This window comes from Arvicola amphibius, chromosome 5, assembly GCF_903992535.2.
Source record: "Arvicola amphibius chromosome 5, mArvAmp1.2, whole genome shotgun sequence".
Lineage (NCBI taxonomy): Eukaryota > Metazoa > Chordata > Mammalia > Rodentia > Cricetidae > Arvicola > Arvicola amphibius.
In genome coordinates, this window is record NC_052051.1 from 54,912,026 (window position 1) to 54,923,662 (window position 11,637).

General features: G+C 43.0%; 1 protein-coding gene across 4 annotated transcripts in view; it reads right to left on the reverse strand.

Annotated features, from left to right (window-relative positions):
- Nucleotides 1–11,637, reverse strand: part of Stard9 (StAR related lipid transfer domain containing 9) — an 88,019-nt gene that overhangs the window by 2,272 nt on the left and 74,110 nt on the right. For all 4 annotated transcript variants that reach the window (XM_038331874.1, XM_038331873.1, XM_038331871.1 and 1 more), the window contains exons 24-27: nucleotides 11,336–11,533; nucleotides 10,745–10,928; nucleotides 10,250–10,387; nucleotides 93–210 (exon numbers count right to left, since the gene is read on the reverse strand). In XM_038331874.1, coding sequence (XP_038187802.1) covers nucleotides 93–210; nucleotides 10,250–10,387; nucleotides 10,745–10,928; nucleotides 11,336–11,533 — 638 coding nt within the window. The remainder of the gene's footprint in view (nucleotides 1–92; nucleotides 211–10,249; nucleotides 10,388–10,744; nucleotides 10,929–11,335; nucleotides 11,534–11,637) is intronic.

Here is an 11,637-nt window from a genome sequence, read left to right on the forward strand (position 1 = left end):
CTGAACACCAGCATGGTAGGTCAGTGGTATGGGACCAAGAGTCTTGGGCCAGTTAATCTCAACAGCTATCATTCCCCAAGCTTCCTACTCACTGTGGGCTAAGCTTTTCCAGGTAGATCCGGTCAGATACAGCTGACTGTTCCTCACTGTGGACCGACCCTGCCAACCCCCTATCCAAGTGTCTCGGAAGTCTGGTACCCGAGAGTCCTCCTGCAGAATAGAGGATACTTAGAACAGGACATCCAGAAACATCTACTAGCAGTTGCAATGGGACTTCAGGAGGTTGGATGCTGTGGTGGTTTGAATAAGTATAGCCCCCAAAAGCTCATATTTGCTTTGGAAACCTTTAAGCTCTTGACCTCAACAAGGCTGACACTGTTGGTTACTAGAAAATGGCACTATTTGGAAGAATTAAGGAGGAAGTATTGGGGATGGATGGGTTTTGAGGTTTCAAAAGCCCATGCCAGGACCACTGTCACTACTGAATTAGAATATAGTGTTCAGCTACTTCTCAGCACCATGCCTGCCTGCTGCCATGATGATAATGGGCTAAGCCCCGAAACTGTAAGCAAGTCCCCAGTTAAATGCTTTCTTTGAGTTGCCTTAGTCATGGTGTCTCTTAACAGCAATAGATATCAGCCAACAAGGCTTCATTATCCAGGCCACAGGCTTAAAGGGTTGCTTGCAGATGAGCTGCCATGGCAGTCTGGATAACCAGTACCTGGGCATGTAGCCCTCTGCCGAATGGCCACAATCCAGGGTCATTAGAAGAAGCCACCTGTATCATGGTGGCAGCAGGAAGTAGGCCATCATGGGGGAGGGGAGCGGCAATGAACTGTGGACAGCAGTCCTTGGCCCTGACCAAGTGCAGCACTGAGCCAGAAGTCCTACTATAGATAGACCAGAGCTTCTAGACCTCTCCTAAGCCAGCTGTTCCTCAACAAAAACGTGGGCCACTAAAGAGGAAAAGGCACCTGCCACCAAGCCTGAGGATGAGAATCTGTGGGACAGAACTGATACTGAAAGCTGTCTTGTGACTTCTATATGTGTGATACGGTATGTGCATCATATGTACACACTAGGTAAATGTAAAAAAAAAATAAATGAGAAACAGTTCTACCTTCTTCCTTACTCTCCTGCTGTAACAGTCTCAAGTCAGTTTTAGATCTGTAACTGTCAGGATCCATTTCACCTAATGATCGTCTTTCTCCACCTGCTTCCACCTCTCCCTTTTGACTAGATATGAGCATTTAAACACAGAGAGAGCCAGGCGGTGGTGGTGCACGCCTTTAATCCCAGCACTCGGGAGGCAGAGGCAGGCGGATCTCTGTGAGTTCGAGACCAGCCTGGTCTACAAGAGCTAGCTCCAGGACAGGCTCTAAAGCTGCAGAGAAACCCTGTCTCGAAAAACCAAATAAATAAATAAATAAATAAATAAATAAATAAATAAATAAATAAATAAATAAATAAAATAAACACACAGAGATGTCTTTCCTAGCAATTGAGCTTCCTGAAGCCAATGTTCTGTCATCTCTTAACCCTCGCCTGTACAGCATCCGCCAGAACCTAGAACCATTTGCGCTCACGACTCCTCCAAAAAAACCACCATAGGCCACAATACTGTGGGACCACAAGATGCTTTCAGCCCCATCTTCCTGCATCTTTCAGCAGGCTGTCACATGCCCATCAAGATCTGTTCCTCCAGCACCCAGGCTCTGCTCCCACCCGTGCTGTGTCAGGTTCTTACTGACTGCCCTTAACCACAAACTGACATCTTGGAATTCTTTTGCACTTGGGCCAATGCCCTAGGCGACCTCACCCGGTGACAATGCTAGACTGGTGATTTCTAGCTATAATCATTAATATTGCTAGGACAACCGGATTGGCACTGGGGGCAGGGATTACATCAGAGACCCATTTTATAGATCAGGTCAAAATAAATTCTTTATGCTTTGTGGGTCAAATATCAGAGCAAGAAAAATGTAACATTAAGAAAAAATTTAAAAGGCCAAAAAGCAGGAAAACACTAGTTAGTATGTAAGGTAAATAACACCAAAAATCAAAATATAAAAACTATAGAAAAAATGCACAAAAACCCACAAAAAAAATTAAACTGCAACAGCACATTAAAAGAATATTCCTGGTATATAAAATGAGTTCCAGGATATCCAGAGTTACACAAATCTTGTCTTGAAAAACACAAATTTTAAAAAAGGACTAGAAAGATGGCTCAGTGCTTAAAGAGCATTGGCTGCTTTTCCAGAGGACCTGGGTTCAATTCTCAGCACCTACATGGCAATTTTCAACTGTCTGCATTCCAGTTCCAGGGTATGTGACACCCTCACCCAGACATAAATGTAGGCAAAATACCAATGAACACAAACTATTAAAAAAAGAATAATACATCATGCACGCAAGTATTTTGTGTGTATTTAGAAAATTCAAGAAAGCAAGGATAATTTCACTTAGCCAATATGAACAAATACATAAGATAGCAATGTCCAAAAACTGAAAAGTAATGCCCTGGAAAAATCACACATGCTCCCTTACAGTAAAAAATATATCTCAGTTTAAACTGGTATGAAATAAATAGAAGCATCCCGCTAATGTCTGGAAAAAGATGAGGACACCGGTTCTCACCTATTCAGGATCTAGCTAATGCAGCTACAGGGCAGAAGCACAAAGTAACACAGTAAGGGCATGGTGAGAGGTCTAGGATTTGGCATGACATGCCTACAGTCCTAAAGAGATACAGAAAAGAGAAGCTGTTCAATATGATAGCCTCACTGTTTGCTGAGTGTGCCCAATGTGGCACATGTGACCTTAGAACATTTTGGATGTGGTGTCAGTCACCTATTCCTCCACAAATACAAAGCAGATTGTAACCTCATATTTCCAGAAGCAGCTACCAAAAAGCACTGGGATTCCACAGAATGGCAAATGGAAACCTATAGCTTCCAGTGAACTGAGAAAGGAACACAGCAGGAGAAACAAAATATCCCAGCACTTGCCCTAGCTCCATTGCCCAGAAAGATGGTTCCCTTCTGCAGGGGTGAAGGGAAACAGAGTCCAGGATAACTCATCAGTGCAAATGGGACAGGCCTGGCTACTGGGAAGACCCACATCCCTAAAAGGTTTACAGTCTAGCTAGATAAGGAACTTGGAATCTCCACCACCTGGCTTTAGAAAAGGATTCACTTTTAACTGGCAGTGCAGCGTCCTGTCCCCTTCCCCGCCACCTGCCAGGGTTATGTAGGCAGAAGACATTTTGATAATGGACCTGTTTGAATTTGTACTGCTCTGGGCATCCAAAATCCCTGTCCCCATCTAAAGTCCCATAGAAATTTCACTCTACCAGCAGCAAGGGGAGCCACCTCACAAGTGAGACCTGGCCTCGTAATAGTGACTGACTCAAACCTGGCAAGAGCATGTGGGGAACAACATTGACACAGAAGGGAAAGAGGATAGAAGCTGAGAGGATTGTCCCAAATTACTAAAATTACAGGTACCAGTGAAATCCAGAGGATCATAACTTGACAACCTAGATTCCTAAAAGCTGGAAAATCTAATCTAATCTTGATAAATACCAATGGCCAACTTAAAAGTCAAGTGGACATTAAAAAAAGAAACATCTATTACAAGCAACAATACTGAAACCACAATAATCTCCCAACAAAGAAAAGTCCAACACTGGGTGACTGCATTACCAACTTCTACCAAACCTTAGAAGTTAATGTCAGCCAGGCAGTGGTGGTGCACGCCTTTAATCCCAGTACTCGGGAGGCAGAGGCAGGCGGATCTCTGTGAATTCAAGGCCAGCCTGGTGTACAAGAGCTATTTCCAGGACAGGCTCTGAAACTACAGAGAAATCCTGTCTCAAACCAAAAAAAAAAAAAAAAAAAAAAAAAAAAAAAAAAAAAAAAAAAAAAAGTTAATATCAATGCTCCATAAAATAGAAAGGAAAGGAACACAACCAAACACATTCTAGGAAGCCAGTACTATGCTGTTACCAAAGCCAAATAAACACACAACAGCAACAAAACTATAGGCTAAATTCTCTCATGAATTAAGATGGAAAAATTCTCAACAAAATATTTGGAAACAGAATTCAAGAATACATTGAGGAGCTGGAAAGATGATGCAGTGGTTAAGAGCACATGCTGCAGCCAGATATAGTGGCACAGCCCTTAATGCTAGCGCTCAGGAGGCAGAGGCAGGCAGATTTCCGAGTTTGAGGTCAGCCTGGTCTACACAGCCAGAGCTACATAATTGAGACCCTGTCTCAAGAAAACAAACAAAAAAGAGCATGTGCTGCTTTTCCATAGGACCCCAGTTCAGTTCTTAGTGCCCACGTGACAGTTCATAGCTCTAACTCCATTTCCAGGAGCTGATGCCCTCTTGTGGCATCTATGAACACTAGGCACACATGTTACACATATAAAAATTCAAGTACACATGCATACACATTAAATTTTTAAGAAATTCAACATACCATTAAAAAATCATAAAAGCAATCCCACCCATAATAAGTGTTTCATTTATTTATTTTGTGGCTAAGAATAAACTAAGAAAGTCAAAGACCAACACAATGAAAATTGCAAAACACTGAAGAAACTGAAGACAGACACTGAGAGGCTCGGAGGTTAAGAGCACTTCCTGATCTTCCAAAGTACCCCACTTCAGGTTCCAGCACCCACATCTGCTTGTAACTACTCCAGGTGATCTGGTGTACACATTTACACAAACACACATACAAATGTAAGTAAAAAATGTTTTAAAATCTTTCAATTAGAATATGGAAATAACTCCCCAAAGTTGATTATTTGGAAGAATTATACAATTACATCCCCATAATACTCAAAGCAATTGACAGATTCAGCATAATCCTAATCAAAATGTCAATACTATTCTTCATGGAAACAGAAAAAGAAAAAACTAATCCCTAATTCATATGGAAATATACTCCCAAACAGAGAAATCTTTTTTATGGTTTATTTAACTTTATTTTATGTGCATTGGTGTGAAGGTGTCAGATCCTCTTGGAACTGGATCTTCAGACAGTTGTGAGCTGCCATGTGGGTGCTGGGAATTGAACCCTGGTCCTCGGGAAAAGCAGTCAGTGCTCCTAACCGCTGAGCCATCTCTCCAGCCCCCCAAACAGAGAAATCTTAAGTGAAAAGAACAAAGCTGGAAGGTTTACAATACTTGATTTCGAGGAACGCTAAATTACCATGGTAACAAAACCAATGTGGTATTGGCATAAACAGACCATAGAAAACCTAGAAATAAATTTTGCATCCACAGCCAACTGGTCTTTCCTTCACAAAGATCCCCAAACATTGGAGAATGGACAGACTAACAGACCCTGGAATGAGTGGAAACATACATGCAGAAGACTGGATCTGGACCCTCATCTCTCACCACCACAAAATCAACTCAGAATGGATGGAAAGATGTTTCCTGAGTGTCTTGCTACACACCACAAGTGACCCTGAACTCATGGTCCTTCTTCCTCAACATACCAACTGCTGGGATTACAGGTGCATATCACCATGCCAGGCTCTGGATCAGAGACCTTAGTGTAAAACATGAAACTTAGAAATTACTACAGGAAAACAGAAAATAATTCAAAAGTGCAAAATCAGTTATTTTCTGAACATGGCTACAGAACTTTTAAGTTGACAGTTGAACTGGGCAGTGGTGGTACACACCTTTAATTCCAGCACTTAGGAGGCCTCAGAGTCAGGCAGATCTCTGAGGTCTAGGCCAGACTGATCTACAGACTGAGTTCCAGTACAGCCAGGATTTTAAAACAATAAAAAATAAATAAAATTGACAGTTGAGATTCTATTACATGCAAAAGTTTCTGTACAGCAAAGAAAATGACTAGCAAAGAGACAGCTAAAGATTAAGAATGCATTGGTGGTGGTGGTGCATACCTTTAATCCAAGCACTCGGGAGGCAGAGGCAGGCAGAACTCTGTGAGTTTGAGGCCAGCCTGGTCTACAAGAACTAGTTCCAGGATAGGCACCAAAGCTACAGAGAAACCCTGTCTTGAAAAACAAAAATAAATAAATAGTGCATCTATGCATCTGCTGTGGGTGGTAGTGGCACACGCCTCTGAGTTCCAGGACAACCATACTACACAGAGAAATCCTGTCTGGTTTGGACATGGTGGGGAATGAGGGAGTCAGGCAAAGATCATGAACCCTAATAGCTCCACTAAGAACTAGACTTCAGTTCACAAACAAAGGGCAAAAACCAATGGCCCTGACCCTGGTTGAGGTGGGGCACATATGCTGCTGGGCCAACACCCCTTTACCCCCCTTGAATGATGACCAAATAAGGACAAAGCCCAAGAATGGAGAAGCTAGAGCCTTGGCCTACCCCCACTAGCCCAAACCAATTAGAAATGTACTAATATGATTGCCACTTACATAAGCCAATCCTAAATAGAATGGTCACTGCTTTTCACATTCCTGTTGCTGTCCTTAAAAAGAGCTTACAAGTGCCTCTCAGGTGTGTGCGACCCCTATACATGTGGTATAATAAAAACGCTCTTGCTGATTGCATCATGACTAGTGGCTTTTTGGGGGACCTCTCATGGAAGAGTTGTATACACTATCCACGTGCATATTCATATGGGTGTACATACTAACATGTGCATATTCATATGAGTGTACATACTAACATGTGCATATTCATATGGGTATACATACTAACATGTGCATATTCATATGGGTATACATACTATCCACTGCTGTGGGATAATCCTTCTGTATGCCGTGAATCTGTTTTACTCTCATTGGCTAATTATAAAGCTGTTTGACCTATAGCAGCTGTGAATCTGTTTTACTCTCATTGGCTAATTATAAAGCTGTTTGACCTATAGCAAGCCAGGATTAACTCAGGCAGGAAAGCCAAACTGAGGACTGGAATGAAGTAGAGTCGGGGGAGACACCAGTGAGCTGCCCAAGAAACAAGATGCTAGAGGACAGGTAAAGCTGTGAGCCATGTGGTAATACAAAGATTCATAGAAATTGGTTAATTTAAAAGTAAGAGCTAGTTAGTAATAGTAATAAGCCTGAGCTACTTGCTGAGCATTTTATAATTAATATAAGCTTCTGTGTGTTTACTTGGGACTGGATGTCAGGACAGAAAAGCTATGCCTCTGTTAACAATCCATGTGCATATTCATATGGATATACACACTATCCATGTGACTATGGTGAATACTTTTGGGTAGGGAAAATGTACCTTCATGTCACAAGGCATATGCCACTGTTTAGATGTTATTTTTTACTATGTGCATTTTAATTTATAATGTGAACTTTAAATATTTATCTCCAGCCAGACCTTATTTAGAGCACTTCATGTTTCCAGCTGCTTTCTTGGTTGTAACTAGCTTCTTCATTCTAAGCTGAATTCTTCAGAAGTGCCATTAATGCAGTAAGTAAATATCAAACTTGCAACCTTCCCCCACAAAACCTGGTCCTTCTCTAGCATCCTTCGTTGTTGTTATGGCCACCCACCTCAGGTCAAACATGAGTTCAGAGCTGAGCAGGTGAAGGCACTTGCCATATAAGCCTGGAAACCTGAGTTCAATCCCCAAGATCTACATAAAGATGGAAGGAGAAGGTAGGCCTTTAACCCCAGCACTCGGGAGGCAGAGGCAGGTGGATATCTGTGAGTTCAATGCCAGCGTGGTCTACAGAGCAAGTGCCAGGACAGACTCCAAAGCCACAAAGAAACCCTATCTCAAAAAACAAAAAAACCTAAACAACAAACAAAGATGGAAGGAGAGAACCAACTCCATAAAGATATTCTTTTTTTTTTAAAATATTTATTTATTTATTTATTATGTATACAATATTCTGTCTGTGTGTATGCCTGCAGGCCAGAAGAGGGCACCAGACCCCATTAGAGATGGTTGTGAGCCACCATGTGGTTGCTGGGAATTGAACTCAGGACCTTTGGAAGAGCAGGCAATGCTCTTAACCTCTGAGCCATCTCTCCAGCCCCCATAAAGATATTCTTTATTGACACACACACACTGTGGCATCTGTGCCCAAACACATATAGCAAACACAATAGCAATAAATAAATGAGTGCATGGTGTTTTCAACTCTGTCTCTTGTCTCCTACATCCTACCAGTTGGTGAAGCAACTGCTCTTCTTGCACCCGTATCTGGTGATCTTCACTGGAAATGCTAAATCCAAGCATTCGCCATCTTTCTCAGTTCTACCATGGTCATCAACAGGTCTTCCCTGGGGTGCTCATCTCTTTCCCTTGCAGTCCAATATTCTATTATATGTGCGTGTGTGTGTGTGTTTGTGTGTGTGTGTGCGTGTGTGTGTGTGTTTTTTCTATCACTGTAGCAGCTTTTAAAAAAAAATCTTAACATCATCAGACTAGAAAGGGGACAGAATTCTCAGTACACTCTTTTGCCATTCAGCCATCTTACTCTATATTCCATCCACGCGGGCCCCTGCTTAGCTCTTCTCACTCTGAGGCCTCTCTTCCGAGGTCCCCTCTCCAGCAAGAGCGCCACTCAGCTCTCCTAGTCTCATCACCACTCTAGTGCAAACAGTCTCTTCAGGGCGTCTTCACTGACTGCAGATCTGGACAAACCACCTGTTATGCTGGCTTGACATTCCTTCAGTTAGCTCAGTGTAATAACAATGAACATAAAACAAGCAGCTTAACATATCTATCTCTGGGCTGGAGAGATGGCTCAGAGGTTAAGAGCTATTGCCTGCTCTTCCAAAGGTCCTGAGTTCAATTCCCAGCAACCACATGGTGGCTCACAACCATCTGTAATGGGGTCTGGTTACACAGACAGAGTATTGTATACATAATAAATAAATAAATAAATGAATGAATAAATAAATAAATATTTTTTTAAAAATATAGAAAACATATCTATCTCTAACAGTATAAAGACAACACCATTTTACTTACTACCTTATCCTAAAATAGTGTCTACTATTTAGGGTAAAATAAAAGCTTAAGTTAGGGCTGGAGAGGTGACTCAGTATTAAGAACACTGGCTGTTCTTCCAGAGACCTAGGTTTGGTTCCCAGTATCTACACGATGGCTCACAATTGTCTATAATTCTAGTCCCGGGGGGATCTGATGCCTTCCTCTGATCTCCATGGGCATCATGCCCTCACATGGTACACAGGCATACCTGCAGGCAAAACCCACACACAAAATAAAAATAAATCTTTCTGGGCATCATGGTAGATGCCTTTAATCCTAGCACTCAGGAGGCAAAAGTAGAGACAGGTGGATCTCTGTGAATTCAAAGCCAACCTGGTCTACACAGTAAGTTCCAGGCCAGCTAGTGCTTCATAGTGAGCCCCTGTCTCAAAATAAATAAATTTTTAAAGATTTATTTATTTTTAAATATTTATTTATTTATTATGTATACAATATTCTGTCTGTGTGTATGTTTGCAGGCCAGAAGAGGGCACCAGACCTCATTACAGATGGTTGTGAGCCACCATGTGGTTGCTGGGAATTGAACTCAGGACCTTTGGAAGAGCAGACAATGCTCTTAACCTCTGAGCCATCTCTCCAGCCCCTATTTATTTATTATGTATACAGTGTTCTGCCTACATGTCAGAAGAGGGCACCAGATCTCTTTACAGATGGTTGTAAGCCACCATGTGGTTGCTGGGAATTGAACTCAGGACTTCTGGAAGAGCAGCCAGAGCTCTTAACCACTGAGCCATTTCTCCATCCCAATAATAAAAATCTTTTTAAAAGGAAAGAACAACAACAAAAGTAAATAAAACTGAACATGTACTGTTTTGTTTGTTTGCTGACTTTTTTGTTTTTGTTTTGAGACAGGGTCTCAGTATGTAGTTCTGTCTGTCCTGGATCTTACAATGTAGATCCATTTGGCCTTAAATTTGCAGAGATCCACCTGCCTCTACCCCCTGAGTGCTAAGATTAAAAGCCTGCACCACCATGCCTAGCTGTATACTACCCAGGTTCCATTTCCGGCACCCACATTACAGCTCCAGGGGGATCTGATGCCTTTGGTTGCTGTGAGCACCAGTACTCACATGCATACACACAGAAACAAATACATACACATAACTATAAATAAAGCAAACACACACAGAAATGCAAGGTTAAAGGAGAGGAAGGCATATGGGAAGGGCTCAGTGGAGACCTGGAGAAGACACAGGTCCTACACATACTTCCATCTCAGAAACTTCCTGATGTCTGTTCACTCACCTTGACCTCTAGGGATTGGGGGTGGCCTGAGAAGGCTGGGCTGCTGTTGTAACCAGATGTGATGCCAGAAGACAGGCTTCCACTGGAGCTGGTGCACAGGGAGCTAGAGTTGGCTAGAGTTTGTAGTTTTTCCTCTTCCTGGGAAGAAGACAGATAAAATTAGCTTCTGATAATACACCCTTGCTACCATACTCTCTCCTCTGACCTTCCCTCTCACTTCCACAGCTAACCACCACTCTTCCCAGAACCTCCTGCCTACTTCCCAGAAGCCACCACTCTCCTGCTTCCCCACATCCCTGACTCCACACGGAAGCCTCTTCCTCCCACATTCTGGCCTGTGACAAATGTGGTCTGATGAGCGTGTAAAGGGAATATGAGCCCAGCTTTGGGCTGGAAGCCCACCCTCCAAGTGGGTCTCCATCACAGCTGCCAGAGTCTAAGATCTGGCCCAGGTTTCAGGCCTCTCTTAAGGCAGAAGATCACCTCATTCCTCACCTTCAACAGCTGGGAGATGATCTGCTGGCGGATTCTCTGCTTTTCTTGTTCAGTCCGCTCCCTGAGCCGATCTCGAGCCTGGGCAATCTCCACCTTGGCCTCCTCACGTGCTTGATGATAGTCTCGAAGCATCAGCTCAATGTCAGAGGGTAGGTTGGCTGATCTTGACACTGGTTCTGGGATCCTAGGGAAGTATATGGGGCGAGGGGGGAAAGTCATCTTCTAACATGATGACTGCATAAAGTATGGTCCTGCCCACGATAGCAGGATCAGCAAACCTGCTATCTACAAAGTCGTTTTACATTCTCAAGGAGGTTTCTAGAAAGAGAGGAACGAGCCATTCTAAGACCCAGGCACACAGACTTGCATAACATATGAGTCCCTTTTGTCTAATGCTTTCTCATGAGTTCTCTCTGTCCATCTTCTGCACAGCTATACCCCATTCCCTTTTATACATCCTATTTCCATTTGCTCTAGACTTCCACATCTACCCCAGTTTATCCAGAAACCTGGAAAAGCCTCTGAGATGTTCAAATTCTAGTCCCTGTTCCCACAGAGCCTGCAGGAAGCAGGCTCTAGATTCATCCTTACCTAGTGGTCTCCACAACATCCTTCCTCAGCTGCTGCAGGTATTCTCGGCGTCTGCTGGGCAAGTCAAATTCCCAGGTGGGGAGATCCTTGTTGGGCAGGAAGCTGAGTTGTTTCTGGGGACTGAGGCTTCGTGTTCGACGAAAGTTATGAAGTCGCTCAGCCCTCTCTCTCCTGAGGGTCTCTATGGTCTTTTTCTGCCTGAGACAAAATGTGATTGATTCACTGAAGCTAGTCCTACATGGCCTTCACCCTGAAGATCCCTGAGGGGAGCAAGGGCAGAGCTAACATCTTACTGTTAAGTT